A 19,349-nucleotide genomic window follows, 5' to 3' on the forward strand; every position below is an offset into this window, starting at 1 on the left:
ATGGTGTACTACTATAAAGTGATTCCCAGCAAAATAATAAATTCATGGGAGAGTGAATAACAACAAACACAAAAAATAAAGTAAATTCACAGCAGACTTGGTTAATATATAGTTATTTTATAGTAATGTCAAGCTATTTAGATATATTCATGGAATTATTTAAACCTGTAGTTTTTAAATGGTGAAATGTAAATAGGGCTTGTTCCTTTCTTCTCTCATTACATCCTCCCCTGACTTTCCCAATACAATTTTCTCCTCATCTTGTTTACATAGAAACACAGAGCTCAGGGAAAAAGTAAAATGATTTTGGTAATCAAGTATCCACAAGAGAGTGTGTTCAGTGAGCCCACGTTAGCGCTCATGTGTCATGGTCTCTAAGGAACAATTTCAAAAGCTTGGCCTAGACTTTTTCAAGCTAGGAATAGTTGACAGCAAATTCTAATCCAGGTTATAAAAAATGGTAAACATTATTCACTCTTTATATTATCCCCCCCAAATTTATACTGTTGTGCATTAAAGTGGTTTATTGAGGTCCTGCTTTGTGCTAAAGTGTGTGTGCTGTGTGCAGGGGATACAGCAGTGACAAAAGGGATTCTGATCTCTCTGGGATATGACTTATTTCCAGCGATGTTAGATGTGTCAGTCTTGGCATCGCTACAGATCAGTTATTGTGATGCAACAATGTTTTTACAATCACATCAACTTAATTCTTAAAAATTGATTTTTAAAAACTTCCCCTAAAGACACGCAAACAAACACTTGAAACTATGCTAGCCCCCAAGGCTAAGACAGGTGATTAATCTGGAGTTGTGGTTTCACCACCTTTAACTATCGTCTATCCTTTCCCTTGCACGCTTGTTTGTTGTTATTTCTTGTGAAATTTTAAGTGAATGCCAATTTATAGTGGAGCCTGGTAATGACATAAAAATCAAAACAGCAAGGCTTATTTCAGATTAAGTTACTGGAAGCAAAATACATACAATGCAAAGATTAATGTATTTTAAGTGTACTTGCTGTTTAAATAAATACCATTATAAATCCTCCTGTCAGTAAGTCTTTTATGTAAAACAAAGAATCACTTGTTAATTTATCTTTTCTGTAAATTAAGAACTTTATGTATTAGGTTTGCTTTAAGGGAGGAAATCCAGTACCTGGACAATTGCTAAATAGGTCATACTCCATCAGGTGATCTGTGTATCAATGCATCCTCTGTTATTTATAAAACAACATGTGCCATCTGGGTTTTATTTCCTCCTTTTTTGTTGCCTTTTGCCACCAGACCATAAACCTTTTGAATGCAGAGACTATCTTGTATGTATCTGTATCCCCATTAAATGCTTACTAAACAATGATAGTGATATTTGTGAAATAATGAGAGAAAGACCGCCCCCATAAATTTTTCCTATTTCCGGATCATAATTAAACTTTGGTGGCTATGTTAATTCAATCAGTTAGCTACTATATGTGCTGAGATCTGGGAAGACTAAAAAGACCATAATAGTCTGTACCTTTGAGAAGTTTATAATCTCATTAGAAAGATAAAAATGCACACATAAAATGTGAATAAAAATTGCCATATTATTATTTAGATGTCAAATAGAGTTTATATATTATATTACAGTCTTTATAAAAATACTTTGGCTTTATTTATAAAGTTGGCTCTTTTCTTTTTCCTGAGTGAATATCAATCGTTTTTTATGCCTTTTCCCCCTTTTTCTTTCCACATATTTGTCAATCTCTACTACCAAAGAGAATTATCATAGATGTTTTAATCATCTGACATTTTTAACATCAATGCAATTTTCTAATGACATTTCTTACCTAGGAAAGAGATTCTATACACAGACAGCATGAGGCAGCCCGGCAAGCTCTAATGGGAAGGATACGCCCTGATCACACACTCCTATTTCAAAGGTAGCAATTTATCACATGAGCAACTTTAGATTGATTTCCTAGTGTTCAAATAGATCAAATGAATCCGAAATCGTGGACAGAGACCTCTGTCCTAAAATGGACCCAGTGATTCAGCAGTAAACCCAGTTCTAGAAGTTGTATTTCCTTTTCATTTGTATACATTTTTAAAAGGCACAATATGCTCATAGCTACTAGAAATTGATGATTTTTTGAAGATTGCCAAGAATATTTCTTTGCAAGAAGAAGACGGGTGATTAATCTGGAGTTGTGGCTTCACCACCTTTAACTATCGTCTATCCTTTTCCTTGCATGATTGTTTCGGTTCTTTTTATTGTTTGTAATTTTAAGTTATCTATTGAGAATCTTTCATCAATATAAATAAAATTACATTTTTGTTCACTTGTTTGCTGCCATGTCAAAACAGAGTGATTAATTTTCTTCATGTTGGTAGGCTATCTTTGGATAGTCAGATTCAAAAGACAGGCTGTGTGATATATGCAAATTTGTATGGGGGATTGGGAGGATGGTGGCCAGGAGTGAGACACTGTCCCCCAGAGCAGCTGAAGCTGAGCCTAGGTGACCACTGCCCAGCAGAATGCCAGGCCTGTTCGAACACTCTGGACAGAGAAACTATGCAATTTTAAATATGAGTTCCAAATGGGTCATCACAAAGGCAGATAGATGCTTTGAATTTGCCTGCATTTATATGCAACTGGGCTGCTTTGCACATAGCAACTCTAGCAAGTCTGAAGAACAGCAGGGTTTATTCACGAAAAATGGCTAATGATTCTTTTTCTTTCAAGTCAGTCTGAGGGAACAGACTTGCATACAGCACATATGAATAGATGAAAAAGGATATTTTATGCTAGAGTTTAGTTGAACGTATAATGGTAGAATTTTTAGAAATATTTTACTTGGATACCATTTCAAAGCATTAGATTATAAATAAAGTTGGAAAACACCTATTTTTAACTTTTATAGCAGTTGATATATTGCTAGCCCTTGCATAACAAATGGACTAGGGAATCTCCAGGAAGATAATTTGCCTATATTAGTACTTTAATGGCCATGGAATATTCACAGCAATGAATATTTACTTAACCTTCAAATTAGAATGTAATGATGCCAATGACTTAGAGAAGCTCTGATGTGCATGTTTCTGAGTGGATATATTACATTATTTCACATAGATCTCATTGGCATTTGTGTTTATCTGGGATATTTAGGTATACATGTGTGTACACTTGGTATCTTTACAAAATCCTTTTTTTTTTTTTTTTTTTTAATTTCCAATTCCAGGGGTCCAGTACCAGCACCTCTCACCAGTGGTCTACACTATTATACAACTTTAGAAGAACTCCGGAAAAGTTTTGATCTTTGTGAAGACTATTTTAAGCCTCCATTTGGACCATATCCTGAAAAGAGGTGAGTTGAGGTGTTTTGTTGGATGGAATTGGCTATTTTCTGCTGGTTAGTTAAAATTATGGTACTCATCTCTAAGCTTCAGAGAAATCCTAAAACTGGGAAGCAGGGTCCTAACTCCCGCTGTAGAATTTGAAGGGAGTAGACCCTGCCCCTCTGTGGAGGGCCCAGGCATATAACCTAGGTTCACCATTGGAAGCTTTTATCTGGGACCTTGAATCTTGAGGGAGTGATAGAAAGACACAGGGGCAGTTAGAGGCTATTCAAGTCGCCAGTAGCAGAAGAACCGAGATTTCAGAGGAAGAGCGCAGACATCCATTGTGGTAAGGCAGGCAATGATGTTCTGCTAATCTCTTCCTGTACTGTGATTCGGCTGTGTTCTTGGTTCCTAGCTTACCTTTGTTCCCGCCTCATTTTAAGGCCAGGTTCTCTAGTTTCCATTAATTTCATAAAGTACCCCGTAGCCTTCCACTAATTCCCTTTTTAATATTCACCTTGGACAAAGAGTGTCTGTATTTGCAACCAACGATTCTGATTAGTATGACGCTGTATTTCAAAATGTTTACCAATGGAAGTGCAATACATAAAAGGCCATTTCAGGGTCTCAGTGTTTAATATGTCATAGTGTGGCTCAAAAGCTGAAAATGTTTATGCTGAGGGCCCCATATAGACCACAACAGAGCCTCCATTGCTGATTGTAGCACTGTGCTTTTGAGAACATTCTACTACATTTTGTTTCTCCTTCAGTTGCTCCTGTCACTGCAGCTGACCATCTCGCTGTAGGTCTTGAAAACAAATTTTCACAAAGATCTGGCTGGTTGGGTCAATTGCCATCTACTATGGGGTGCCCCTCTTGGGTAGAGATCTCTAACCAGGGCCCTCATAGGTTGCTGGCTGGTCTATAGATTGGCTGTCCCTATGTCAGGCACCTATCCTTTAGCCAGTATTCTGTGGTCAGACCAGTGACAGCAAACCAAGTGGAAAACTCTTCAGAAGGGGGCTGTGGGTATGGCAGTCTCTGTGGAGCATCCAAACACATGGCAATGTAATGGACACACAAAGTGACTGGAAGAAAGCTCACCAAAATGTGAACAGTGGCTATTTCTCTAGAATTACCAGTTATTTTATTTTTCTTCTTTATCCTTTTTTCCTGTAACACCTAAATTATTTGCACAGGGATATATATTTTATTTCTATATCCTAAAAAACTATTAAAAATCCATAAGAATTTAATGAAATATTCAATAAATGAGAAAGTAAAAGGATTTACACTAAAATATTATGTTATTATCTTCTAGTGATAAGATTATGGCCAGTTTTTGTTTTTTTGTTCACCGCCTGTATTTTCAACAATGAGCATTTTTATAATTTTTGAAGCATTAGCATAACTTTACAAAGTTATTTTAGAAGTCTGTCACAAAAAAGGGATATTTTATGATGGTGATACATCATAATGAGAATGAAAACTTTTAAAATGAGCAATGCTTTCCTTTATTTCTGAGTTTTATTGTTCTGACACTTGGGATTTCCTTCCATAATTTTGATGATGAAAAATAGCTGTCCCCTCTAAATGGTCCCCTCTCAGTCTGCACATTTCACTAGAGATTAGAGACCCTAGCATTATAATTAGTTAATTAGCTTTCTGTAACCATGTTGAAACTGTGATCTCTGAGGATTTGTTTGAGCTCTGAATTGTTAGTACAGTGAGGTAGGCAGATGGGAATACAGCAAAAAAGAGAAAACAAAATGGCCTAATGGGCTGCAGTAGGTTTACACATCATCTCTTCCCATGGTAAAAGGGGTCAGGCCTGTGGCTCAAGTCTCACACTTCACCCGTGGTCATGCATATGTCTTTTAACTCCACCACATTCTTTCTTCAGACTTTCAATGAGTATTCATTCAATACTTTGACACAAAGGAAAAATCATTGTTGAAAGACAGAACTTGCTCTGTGATGTCTTTTTTGATGTGTGTCTTAAATGCAGACATATTCTTTCCCAAAACATATGTGTTATGGTTTGAGCTGTCCCCCATTCCCCCAATTTCATATGTTGGAGTCCTGACCCCCAGGATCTCAGAATGTGACCTTATTTGGACATAGGGTCACTGCAGATGTAATTTAAGATGAGGTCATATTGGAGTAGGGTGGGCTCCTAAGCCAGTAAGGCTGTCCTTGTAAAAAGGAGAAATTTGGACACAGGCACACACATAGGGAGAATACCTTGTGATGAAGACTCAGATTGGGGTGATGGGGCAGAAGCCAAGGAGCACCAAAGCTTGCCAGCAAACCACCGGAAGTGATGAGAGAGGCCCGGAACAATTCTCCCTCACAGACCCAAGGTGCCCTGCTGACACCTTGACTTTGGACTTTCGGCCTCCATAACTGTGAGACAATCAATTTCCATTGTTTAAGCCACTCAGTTCATGGTATCTTGTTATGGCAGCCGGAGCAAACTAATACGACCTGTATAAAAATCCAGTGAAATTTTTCTTTTCACATTCTTTCTGTGTTCCCTTTAACATGCTACATAGTTATATGTTATGTATGTATTTAATTTATATGTTATACATATAAGCTACTATCGTATGCACTATATCTTTATCACTTTGGGTTATTGCATTTTTCACTAAAAGATGGAAGAACATCTTTATGCATCTATCATTTGATAAAAAGCTCTATCCCATAAAACATAAATGCATCTACTGCTATATTTAGGGCAAAAGACTCACTCTAGGTATAAATCTAAAGAGAAGATCCCATGCATAGGTTAATAATAACACTTTCCCAATGCAGGAAGTAGAGGAGAGATTTGTCTGGTGACTGGAAGAGCCAGATGTTGGCAATATTGGTCTCAGTTTACTCTTCTCTAGCAAGTGCTTCTTGGGCAAGCTCAGTAAACTTAGGCGGGAGCAAGAGATTGGGAAACAAGGTCTCCTAGGAGACTTTGCTCTGTATAAAGGGAGCCTAGGCCTGGTGCAGTGGCTCACACCTCTAATTCCAGTACTTTGGGAAGGCAAGGTAGAAGGATTGGATCATTTGAGCCCAGGAGTTCAAGACTAGCCTCGGCAACATAATGAGACTCTGTTTCTACCAAAAAAAAAAAAAAAAAAAAAAAAAGTAGCTGGGAATGGTGGTATGTGCCTGTCGTCTCAGCTACTCAGGAGACTGAGGTGGGAGGATGGCTTGAGCACAAGAGGTTAAAGCTGCAGTGAGCCATGATTGCACCATTGCATTCCAGCCTGGGTGACAGACCCTGTCTCAAATAGATAATTAAATTAAATTAAATTAAATTAAATTAAATTAAATTAAATTAAAGGGACCTAACATTCTGGCATAGAATTCCAAAAGCTGTTGTCCAACAAAAAGAAGACAGTCCCAAGAACTCAGCCCAAGATGGTAAGATGGACCTCCTCCTTTGAGCAAGCAATTAGACTTCTCTGCCACTTGATAACAAGTAACTGACACTTCTAAGCAGAATCCTTAGGGTGCAGAGAGAGTGCCCCATCCCAGAATACCTCTATCAGGGAATGTTGGTGCCATGTAGCCTTAGCTGTAGTTGACAGACATCTGAGGTCCAAGTAGTAGGCAAGTGCCTATGCCCAGCAGCACGTGGGCTTTCCAGGAAAGCTGGGTTTGGATTCCAAAGTGCACCAGTGCTGTGGCCTCTGCTTGCCATTCAAACATAATACAGACAATGTGAGTGGTGCACATTAGCTGTGTCACCCTCAGTATGCCTATATCACCCCATTCCCTTACCTCCTGGGTCAAGGACAGGCCCAGATGATAGCTAATTGCACTATGTTTTTCAATACTAGAGCCCTGAACTCCTGGGGATATCTCATTAAGACTGGCTTCTACCCTTTTAATCTCTGCCACAGTCAATATCATCCTAGTAAACATAGATGCCTTCATTTAAATGGCAGGCTTTACCTTGTATAGACCCAATTGCATCAGCCTTTCCTATTGCCAGGTACGAATCTAAGTTAAATGTGGAGTGTGAACAAGTGGAGTTCAACTTGCACTTGATCCTAGAAATGTACTTCTTTGCTGGGATAGGGATCATAACATTGGAACTACAGAAAAGAAAGTATAATCACAGCCACCTACTAGGTTCTGCAGCAAAAAATTACCTATGAATTTTTGACGTTTTAATCAACCTTTGGCCAAATCATGAAAAGACAGAACTATGAATACAAAGCTTAATATAATCAACTTTGACAGTGAAAAGCACACCTGTAATGACAAAGTTTAGGAGGTAGAGGTGGAGGGTCAATTTTATTATGTTGTTAATGAAAGAAGAAATGTAGTTTTAAAATATGATATATGAAGATGCAGATCTGACAGATGGAAGAACTGAGAATAGTGATAGAACTATGTAGGGGGAGTGTTATAAAGTGAGTTAAGTTCTTCTGTATCATAGCAGAAATCCTATCTATTAAAAGATATGTTTAAAATTGATGTCAGGCCTGGGCGGCGTGGCTCATGCCTATAATCCCAGCACTTTGGGAGGCCCAGGAGGGTAGATCACTTGAGGTCAGGAGTTCAAGACCAGCCTGGCCAACATGGCAAAAACCCATCTCTACTAAAAATACAAAAATTAGCCAGATGTGGTGGTGCACACCTGTAGTCCCAGTTACTGAGGAGGCTGAGGCAGGAGAATCAGTGAAACCTGGGAGGCAGAGGTTGCAGTGAGCCAGGATGGTGCTACTACACTCCAGTCTGGGTGACAGAGCGTCTCTGTATAATTTGACTTAATTTTAACTATATAGAGACAGCAGGTTGATTAAAATGTTAATGATAAATTTTTGGAGAGTTGAGAAAAAGCTTGTCTAGGTCCAAATCAAATTTAAAAGAAAAACAGCAAGCTTTATACAATACAACAAAAGGGTTAATATTCAATACGTAAAGAGTTCAGACAAATTGGTAAGAAAAACGGTATGGTCCTCAACAGATAAATGAGCAAAAGACATACACAATTCACAAAAGGAGTGTGGGGAGGAGCTAATGAATAAATATAAAAAATAATGTTTAATCTTGCTTGTGATTAGAAAGCAATTTTAAATAATATGCCACTTTTTGCTTGTTGAATTACCAAAACTGATTTTTTAAAATTATTTTTTAAATGGTGCAAACAGAAAGATACTGCTGGAGAGCCCAGATTTTGTTGGAAGATAAAATTTCACAATCTTTTGGGGAGCAATTAGGAAGTTTATAGCAAAATCCTAAATAATATATTTACTATTGACCTAGTTATCCTGCTTCTGGGAATTGATACTGTCTTAGACCATTCAGGCTGCTATAATAAAATACCATAGACTGCGTAGCTGATAGACAACACACATTTATTTCTCCCAGTTCCGGATGCTGGGAGTTTAAGATGAAGTGCCTGGTCAGGGCCCACTTCCCGGTTTCCAGATGCCATCTTGTGGCATTGTGTAGATGTGTCCTCTACACAATGGAAGGGGTGAGGGAGCTCTCTGGAGTCTTAAATAAGGGCACTAATCCCACCATGAGGGCCTCACCCTCATGACCTAAGCACCTCCTGAAGGCCCCGCCTCCTAACGTCATTACCTTGGGGATGAGAATTTCAACATAGGAATTTGTGGGGGTGCAAACATTCAGACCCTAGCAGATACTAATAAATTAATATGTGGAAAATCATCATATGCAAAGATATTCATTATGACAGAAAAACTTGGAAATAACCTGAATGTCGAAAAATAACAGAATGGTCAAATAAAGCATGAAGCATATACTTGATGGACTATTATGCAGCAGTTAAAGATCAGGGTTCAGAAAACTGTTGATAACTTAAAATTGTTCACTGAAAATGTGCACAATTACATAAAACAAAAAGAGCCAAACTGTAAGAGTGGCTTTCTATGTGTGATTTTCCTTTTTCCTTCTAGTTTTCTGTATTTTCTAAATTGTCTATAATGCGTATGATTTACTTTTATAATGAGAAGCAATTAGTGAACTTTATTTTTAGGAAATTAATTCAGTGGATAAAGATAAGTCAATCCAAAACAATTGAACTGAAGTATGAATGTGTATGGGATATGAGAAGCAGAGTTACAAAGCTAGTGGATCTTGTGTAACACTCAACCACATGCCAGTTTCCGTTCTGGGAATGTGACATATGTTATCTCAACACACACACACACACACACACACACACACACACACACACACAAATTTATAACTACTACCCAGCGAGAAAAAAATGCTGTCATTTTCCTCATTTTAAAAATGTGACAACTGAGGCAAGTTAATTAGTCGGTAAAAGGACTTGAAACTATCAAGTCTCAGAGCTGAGGTCTGAACCAAAGCCAAAAGGCTCGAATCTTTGTGCTAAGCCACTTGGCTACACTGTCTACAAGACTTAGAATTTAACTGAAGGAAGAAGACATGTATAGAGAAACACCAATGACACAGGCATGTCTGTGATGAATGAAAGACAATTAGTTCAGACATATTTTTTGTCTGACTTTCATTATTTTCTACCAGAGGTTTCTTTTCTCTTCCCAAACTACCTCTTATTTGCTAAAGCTCCCCAAGATATGCCAGCATCTCCGACAGATAATTCACATTCTCTGTGGCTTTCTAAAGAAAAATTATTAAACTTTTAAAAATGGGAAGGTCCTATATTTGCATTTCAACTCTATGTCTGAGGGGTTCGCCTACATTTATACCTGTTTTTTTTTTTTTCTTTTTTGACACTTGCTGTTAACTAGAAATCTTTCTGTGTGTGCATGGGGGATGATGGGATCTTTTTGCTTGGTCTCAGCATGATTCCTTGCCGAGGTCCTACCAATGACTGAGGGCATCCAGTGATGAGACAGCTGGGGAGGTCAAGAGCACAGTCTATAAATACTTCAATCAGCCACCATCTGGTCCTGGAGTCATTGGCTGGTGAGATCCAGAAACATGGGCCAAAACAAGCCCCCTGTGGCCTGTGTCAAAAGAGACACACATCACTTGGGTTATGGCGCCCTCTTCCCAAGCCATAGTGGTATAAAACTCCAGGCCTCATGCTTCCCTGCTCCTGCCTTTTCAGTAGTTGAATTATCCTATTCCCACCCCCGAACCTTCCCTTAAAAAGTCTACTCCTGGCCAGGTGTGGTGGCACAAGCCTGTAATCCCAGCACTTTGGGAGGCCCAGGCGGGCGAATCACCTGAGGTCAGGAGTTTGAGACCAGCCCAGCCAACATGGAGAAACCCCGTCTCTACTAAAAATACAAAAAATTAGCTGGGCATGGTGGTGGGTGCCTGTAATCCCAGCTACTCGGGAGGCTGAGGCAGGAGAATGACTTGAACCGGGCAGGCGGAGGTTGCAGTGAGCTGAGATGGTGCCATTGCACTCCATCCTGGGCAACAAGAGCGAAACTCTGTCTCAAAAAAAAAAAAAAAAAAAAAAAGTCCACTCCTTGTCTTTTTCCAGTTAGTTTTCCAAGCCAGCATCTTTCTATCATTCCTGAAGTTTACTTTGACTGAGAAGCATTCCAGAACCATTAAGTTGGAGAAGAGAAGCCTGTCTCCCAGTGAGGCCCTTCAGATGTCACAATGGTCCCTCTGCTGAGAGCATTCTCCTTCCTCCCCTCCAGTTTCAACCTCCACCCCACCTTCCCCCTTTTCTAGCTAATTCATCCCTCATGTCTTAACTAAAATGGCACTTCCTCAAGGAGAGCTGTCCTGGTATGCCTAATATATCATCTTATAGCATTTGTGTTTTCCTTCATATCTCGGTTTTTGTAAAGCACGTGTGTGATTAGATACACCCCCCAGTCTGTAAGCTGAACAGGGCAGGTCCAGATCTCGTGTTCACTGCTGTATCTCCTGAACCTCCTCTGTGTTAGAATTGAGAATGACTTGATAAATGAGTGACAGAAAAGGTTAAGAGTGTAAACAATCTTTGGGGTCCCAAGGTGGGAGATGGGGACTGCACTGGTCAGGGAGAGAGGAGAGGATCGTGTCCACCTTTCTGTCAGGTGGAATCAAAGCTGCCCCCCTTGCTGAGTCAGGGACTACTCATGGCATGACTTCCATGTTTAGTGAGGAAATTTCACTCAGTAAATTTCTCCTGCCTTCTTGCTTAGGCCTGAAATCTGCCATGAGAGCTGCATTCTTTTAAGACGTTGGCCCTCATTAAAAGGCAAGATTTATCCAAAACGTAATGGCTTAAATATCAGCCATTTTCGTGTGATCAATTTCAGATTCTCCAATGACAGCAAATATGGTGGGGATGAGGCACAGTGGTAGAAGTGCCTGTAAACAAGGTTCAGCTGCTTGCCAGGGCTTTGCAGGACGAGCTCCCCTGGTAGAGCTGCCTCCCTGGAAGGCAGTGAAGAAACAGGTGAATCCCAAAGGAGAGGAACCTGGCGGTAGGAAGTGTTTGGGCTCAGAGGCAGGGATTTCAGATGCCCAATCATACCTGAACATTATCCTAAAAATGGAAATGAGTGTGGGGCATGGTGGCTTACACTTGTAATCCCAGTACTTTCGGAGGCCGAGGCCGGCGGATCACCTGAGGTCAGGAGTTCGAGACCAGCCTGGCCAACATGGCATAACCCCATCTCTACTAAAAATACAAAAATTAGCCACGCAATGGTGCATGCCTGTGGTCCCAGCTACTAGGGAGGCTGAAGCGGGGGAATCACTTGAACCCAGGAGGTGGAGGTTGCAGTGAGCCCAGATCGTGTCACTGCCCTCCAGTCTGGGCAACAGAATAAGACTCTGTCTCCAAAAAAAAAAAAAAAAGGAAACAAAATCACAATCCCCAAAACCTATGCCCAGTGTGAGGTCCAGATCAGGCCACCTACCATGGTTTTGTTTCTCTATCCTTGAAATAGCACTGATTCTAAAATCCTGGAGATTAGGATCTGTGCCTTATCTTGTTTTATACTCCAACACTTATCATGATGTCTTGCTCTTAGTAAATACTCAGCCATGTCTTGCATAATGGATGAGACATTTATGCTAATGTGTACAGTACCTATTATACTTTAAGATATGTCAGCTTCTATATAGCACCTGCTATAGACACTGTTGAAAACTAGCTCAACACAAGACATGTCCACTAACTACTGTGGACTTGATAAAGGTAACCCAGTGAAGTCATAGGCATAGATTGTGTGGCCATTAGTAGCGAATAGTTTGGATCTCAAAAAGATCTTTGGTTTTTCATTTTTTCAGTGGGAAGGATTCCTTGGTTTCCATGAAATGTTCATTGTTTCGGTTCTGTCCGTGGTCAAAAGAATTGCCTTTCCAGCCTCCGGAGGGGAGCATTTCTTCACACCTAGGATCAGGAGCCAGTGACAGTGAGACCGAAGAGACCCTGAAAGGTATGAGTTAGGCCAAGCGCGGTGGCTCATGCCTGTAATCCCAGCACTTTGGGAGGCCGAGGCGAATGGATCTCCTGACGTCAGGAGTTCAAGACCAGCCTGGCCAAAATGGTGAAACCCCATCTCTACTAAAAATACAAAAAATTGGCCAGGTGTGGTGGTGGGCACCTGTAATCCCAGCTACTCGGGAGGCTGAGGCAAGAGAATTGCTTGAACCCAGGAGGCGGAGGTTGCAGGGAGCCGAGATCACACTACTGCACTCCTGGGTAACAAGAGCAAAACTCCGTCTCAAAAAAAAAAAAGGTATGAGTTGTTTTACATATGGTACTATAAATATAAGTTATATATATTTATATTTGTTTATATATGTTTCCTACTGTCTTTTTATTGATCCTGATTTTTGAAAATTAAATGAGAGTATTGGGTCAGAATCTCCCTCTAAGGTAGAGTGTTATTTTGTTGCCCATTGTTATAGGTGAAAAACAAAGTTGAGAAAGGTGGGGAATCCACCCACGGTCACTTAGCTACTTTGAGTAGAAGCTGCTGCACTGTCCACCCGGCCACATTATCTGCAGCGGTCTGGGACAAGGACCACGTGCTCTTTAGAAGAGGCTTTGGTGAGGTAGACTCCATTCAATGAAGGTGAAGGAAAGCATGGAGGCTTTGAGTTGCAGTCCAGTCTTCACTGTGGCGGTTCAGCAGAATTCTGACAGCTTTAGGCTTGAAGGATCTGGCCCAGCCCTGCTTCACCTCCTTTTTGCCCCTAGATCCCAAACACACATGTGAACATGCATGTCCAGAAAGAGGCAGAATGGCCATTGCACTTTTCTCTCTGGGCTCCGCGGCAGTGTTCGCAAATAACACTGAGTAAAGACCTTGTGGGGGAGCGGGGGAGGCGGGAACAAAGGACTGGAGGTGAAAATGGGAATGGGAGAGAATAATCTGGGTGTCAATAGGAAAGGTGGGGTGCTGTGAGTAGCTGATAGAGGAATGAAGTGAATGGGGAGAACTCTCTAATGCATGGAGGCTAGGACAGAGCCACCATTTGTAGTCTTGAGGGGATGTTTTGCCTGAACCCTGCTTGCTCAGGTGACCGGAGGAACTAGCAAGATAATACAGACCTCTTAATTTGCCTGGCATGAGAAGACACAATAGATACTGTCTCCAAAAGGAAGGGATTACTGAAGCGGGCATCTTCTAAGCAATGTGAGGGTAGACTCCCCTTCGCTGCAGCGGTATTCAGGATAGCTGGCTGGAATAAGAGATTTTCAAGGATTTGACTCATGCAGGACACAAGCAATAAGGATGAGAGTTCTAACACCAAAGCTCCAGGAAGTAATTCCAAATTCTCTTGGCCTTCATGTCAGCTCGCAGGAAGTGGGAAATGTTCTAGGAATTCTGTAAAGGCTGGGACCTGCCACTCCAGGGCCCGAGGGAACCAGGAGTTCTAGACCAAACATAGCACCAAGGCTCATCATAGTTCTAGCTTCTCATAGGACAGTGTTCATGGACCGTCCCCATCTCATTTCCTCCCCCTGCCTGTATCCTTCCTTAAATGGGATGCTTAGGGTCAAATACCGCATTCTAAACCATCTGGCCAGAGCAAAGTGGGGCTGTTATCAGTGGTGTGGTACAGTAGAAAGACATTAGATTAGGAATCAGAAGACCTGTGTTCTGTTTCCATTTCTCTACTGGCTGGCTGCACAATATTGGGCAAAGCAGTTAACATTTGAGCCTTGGGAATAATAACATAATATCTGTCCTATAATAATATGGTATTATCATATATAACTATATATGATTGTAACATATATATGCATATTATAATATAATATATAATATTGAGCCAGATAAGATGAGTTTATGGTACAAGTAAGAAGTAAATTGCTAGATACCTGCTAGATATTGTGCTTGTAAATTTGTATACACATAGCAGAAGATTGTGTTGGTGTATTTTACGGATGCTTTCTGTAGATTCATTTCGTTCCTTTGAATGGGCCACACTTTTCTGTTTGTTTGTATGCCTTTGCTCTTTTGTTGAAAATTGGGCATTTGAAAAAACAGCTACCTCTCCAAAGCTGCAGACTAGCTCAGCGCTGCAGAGGACTAATTAGTGGCGTGTGTTCTAAGCCTAGGATCAGGCTTGCATGCAGGCTTCACATCTTTTCAGGCCTTTCCTGGGTATGCATTTTCCCTGGGCTTGTGTGTGTGCTTTTTTCCCAGTTCCCCAGTAGACACAGTTGCTTTTAAATGTTTTAATTTTCCTAGGAGTCTCACCCCTGCTGCTTGTTGGGGCTTTAGCTGTTCTATCGTATCCCTCAATTAGTAGCCCCCGTGTGGTTTTCATGAGCCATGCCCACTGCTCCTGTGGCTTCTCCTTGTTTGAGATCCCAGCTATGCCTGTTTGGGCCATTTGAACTCTGAGTTAGATGACACAGAGACCAATCAGGCAGCCGCCAAATGGGTTAGAACATTGCAAATTAGATCTGCCCTACTCTCTCTGGTTTATAGAAGGGGACTGGGGACCTGACTGCACTTGCCCCAAATCACTGCAACGTGCTGGGGTGAGGCAGGGCAAGGGCAGGTGAAAGCACCATGACATTTCCTACCGTTTGAGTGTGGCTTTTCCTGGACTGGGCATTTGTTTGGTTGCAGTAGATATTTGACTGGTTCCAGAGTTCCTATAAAGTTATTTCAGCCAGTCTCTAGTTGTTTATTTAATGTTTCCACGGGACAATAAGGGCCTGGAAGTTCTGAGTCTGCCATTTTGCTGATATACTGTGGTGGTTTTCTTAGCAACTATATCATACTGCTGGCTGTGGGTCAAACTCTCATGTCTTTTTTTACATGAACTGTCAAACTAGGTTTCCATCATCCCATATATGTGAAGTTGATTTTTTTTTAAATAAACATAACTTTTGTTTTCATCTTTTTATCATTTTGGCTTGGCCCTACATTCCAGCTCAATTTGTATCAAATTAGATCATTTCGTATCTGATTAATCTCCCATATTCTCTATTCTCCCATATTCTCTATTAATCTCCCATATTCTCTATAGATTTTTGAAATCTATAAAACCAACAAGCATGTGACCTCTGCCTATGTCATAGTCACTGTCAACAACAGGACTCAGGACTCAGCCAAGTGCAGTGTCACATGGCAAGTCTCAAGTCTCTGCAGACTTAATTTCAGGGAAAGTCCACTACTATGTGATTACTAGTCAAATCTCTGTAGTGGAACCCCATGAGAAACTTTGATAAGTGCCCTGTAGAAATCAAGATACATTGTATCAGTGGTATTTTCTAACTTACAGGTTAGCAACCTTTCTCTAAAGGACCATATAGTAAATGCTTTTGGCTTTGTGGGCCATGTGGGCTCTTGTGCAACTTCTCAACCCTACCATTGTAGCGTGAGAACAGCTATAAACAATGTGCAAATGAATGGGTACAGGATGGGTTCCAATAAAATTTTATTTACAAATTAAATAAAATTTATAAATCTTGCTGCAGGCCCGATTTGGCCTATGTGCCATAGTTTACTTGACCCCTGCCTAAATAAAAGGGAAATTAAGTTACTTTCAAGTAAATTTTATTTGCAAACCCCTTCAACACTCATCATTCACTATAGTATTTTATAAATACACAACCATTTCTTTAATAAACTGAAATTTGCTAAGATTTAAAGTCAAATGTGGTTGGGTGCATTGGCTGATGTCTGTAATCCCAGCACTTTGGGAGGCTGAGGTGGGCAGATCACTTGAGGTCAGGCATTCGAGACCAGTCTGGCCAACATGGCGAAACCCTGTCTCTACTAAAAATCCAAAAAGTAGCTGAGTGTGGTGGTGTGCGCCTGTAATCCCAGCTACTCAGGAGGCTGAGGCAGGAGAATCACTTGAACCTGGTAGGCGGTGGTTGCAGTGAGCCAAGATTGTGCCACTGCACTGCAGGCTGGGTGCCAAAGCGAGACTCTGTCTCAAAAATAAATAAAAATAAAGTCAAATATACTGGTTTGTAAACCTTTATTCCTATTTTTTTAAATGGCAATATTATTTGTCTCCAACGCTGTTCTCACTGTGGATGAATTATCTAAGGGTGGATACTCCAAAACTGCTTCCATAAGCAATTCCGGCACCCTGAGATGTAATTTAGCTGGTTGTAGGACTTGAACGGATTGAAAAAGGAGGCCTACTCCTCTACTGTCTGTTTTCTTTTCAACATGTTTGCTTTGCTCTTTCCTGTTTAAAAAATATCCCCATGGAGAAAAACAAAAACCAGCAAACAAGGAAGGGCCAGACTCAGTGGCTCATGCCTGTAATCCCAGCACTTTGGGAGGCCAAGGCGGGAGGATCATCTGAGGTCAGGAATTCAGCGTTAGCCTGGCCAACATGGTGAAACCCCATCTCTACCAAAAAATACAAAAATTACGCAGATGTGGTGGTGGCATATGCCTGTAATCCCAGCTACTTGGGAGGCTGAGGCATGAGAATCATTTGAACCTGGGAGGTGGAGGTTGCAGTGAGCTGAGATCGCACCACTGCACTCCAGCCTAGGTGACAGAGCGAGACCCGGTCTCAAAAAAAAAAAAAAAAAAAAAAAAAGGAGGAGTTTTTTTTCTTTTCTTTTGCTGATAACAATATCCTCTCAAACAATGTCTTATTTTTTTCTTTGAATATGTCCTAAAATGGTCAATGTTCCCTTTGACTTTTCATTGGTTTGATTTGGCCAATAGATCCAGTCTTCATAATCTTATCCATCATTTCTGTTTCTCTCACTCTCTATAGAATCCTCTGCTTTGCTTTCTCAATCCCTGCTACTCTGCTTCCTTACCAGTGAGAATTCTGCTTCTGCTATGGCCACCATGCCTCTACCTTTCCTCTCTATCTTCTAAACTCCTCCTGCTTCCCAAAGTCCCTGGAGAAAGCAACATCCAGATGTCTTCCTGCTTGGTGAGCAGACCAATCTTTAGAGGGCATTAAATGAAGCTTCTATAGGAAGAACTTCACTTCACTGTGTGTGTGTGTGTGTGTGTGTGTGTGTGTGTGTGTGTGCATGTGTATGATTGTGAAAGAGTACTGTGTGGAGCATTGTTACAGAAGGCATGACAGGTGGAAGAATCGCTAGTGAGTGCTTGCTGTAGCATCCTCTGGTCATTGGGCAACTCTATACAACCTAAGGCTTGTTCAACCATGTACATGCTATATTCTGACCTCATCCACTATTATTCTTCCTTGAATGTCATTTCTTTCTTTTTTTTTTTTTTGGCCTCAAGTGATCCACTCACCTTGGCCTCCCAAAGTACTGCAATTATAGGTGTAAGCCACTGCACCTGGCCTCATTTATTTCTTATAGTTTGTCATGAACGAATTCTAGAAATTGTTCTGGTGCTTATACCATGCAACACTTATTCTCTTTGTACCAAGAAACCAAGGGATTAACTATCTTTTTTTCTGAATGTTTTACAGCACTACCTATACAATCATTTTCACATGAAAAAGAGTCTCACCAACGCAGACAACACTCAGTCCCAGTCATCAGTCGCCCAGGTTCCAACGTCAAACCCACCCTCCCTCCAATCCCTCAGGGCCGCAGGTAGACTAGCACTTGATGTCTGATCCTAACATGGAAAACCTGCTCTGCTGATGTCGAATTCCTTGCCTTACCTGGCCATGGGTCCAGCTGTTTCTCACTCAACCCATTACCCATGGAAGAATGTTCTACCTGCCTTAATTCTATCAGTCAGTTTCTCTTGTGATTCTTTGGCTGGTGTCTTTTAGTTTTTAATTAAAAAATTGTTTCTTAAATGATTTTTAAAGATGTGAGTTTTTTTTAATGTGAGTTATTCTTAGCTTTTAAAAATGTCATTTCATTTTTTTTCTATAGCTATAAATAATTTTTTCCAGCTGCTCCCTGCTCAGAAATATCAGATGGGAAAATCTCCCAAGATCTCTGCACCATGATATGCAGAGTGGCTTTCTGATATATCCAACTGGGATCGTGCTCTTAAAATTTCAATATGTCCATTTACAACACTCCTGTATGCTCTAGAGGATTGATTTATTTTGCTCTGATTATGAAAGGATTGCAGAGTTCCATTTAACTTGTCGCCAACATGATATCGACTGCATCTCTCATAAGGAATTAATGTAATTTTGGGGGGTTCTTGACTTACTTTAGCAACATGAAAGAATAAAGAGCAACAGTTGATTCTTTTATTTCACCCTTCTTTGACTCTGATTAGGGACTGCTTGTGATTAGATATACTTTTAGACAACTTTCATCATCTTTGTAGTTTCACTCCTTGTCTTAAAAAGAAAAACCTCCATTGAGCAGTTATAGACAAGGCTGGTATTCCACTAGTATGTCCCAGTAGGCTATCCTGATTGTTAAAACTTTGAGATACATTCCTTTGTACTGGAAAATGGTCTTTTCTCTGAGTACTCTGTGCCTGATGACTAGTGAAAAGAGAAGCCTCCACATAGTACTATACTCATTGTTAAATATTTTGAATATCAGAATCCTCTAATGACTTTCCTTTTTAAAATATCAAAACCCCTTTTAATAATCCTCTTCCCTGTGACAAATTTGGTTGTAACACAATTTGCTGTTGGCTCTTGTCCTCCCTCAGTCCTGCTCTCAAACAGGAGCTGATTAAAGTTCTTTTCTTGGGGTTGG

General features: G+C 40.5%; 1 protein-coding gene across 1 annotated transcript in view; it reads left to right on the plus strand.

Annotated features, from left to right (window-relative positions):
- The window catches only part of LRGUK (leucine rich repeats and guanylate kinase domain containing), a 137,429-nt gene extending 118,540 nt beyond the window's left edge, over window positions 1-18,889 (plus strand). Inside the window, exons 17-20 of the mRNA XM_031013095.3 lie at window positions 1,826-1,914; window positions 3,214-3,339; window positions 12,530-12,678; window positions 18,140-18,889. Coding sequence (XP_030868955.2) covers window positions 1,826-1,914; window positions 3,214-3,339; window positions 12,530-12,678; window positions 18,140-18,270 — 495 coding nt within the window. The 3' untranslated portion in view covers window positions 18,271-18,889. The remainder of the gene's footprint in view (window positions 1-1,825; window positions 1,915-3,213; window positions 3,340-12,529; window positions 12,679-18,139) is intronic.
- Window positions 18,890-19,349: the final 460 nt, after the last annotated feature.

Source organism: Gorilla gorilla, chromosome 6 (assembly GCF_029281585.2).
Source record: "Gorilla gorilla gorilla isolate KB3781 chromosome 6, NHGRI_mGorGor1-v2.1_pri, whole genome shotgun sequence".
Classification (NCBI taxonomy): Eukaryota; Metazoa; Chordata; class Mammalia; order Primates; family Hominidae; genus Gorilla; species Gorilla gorilla.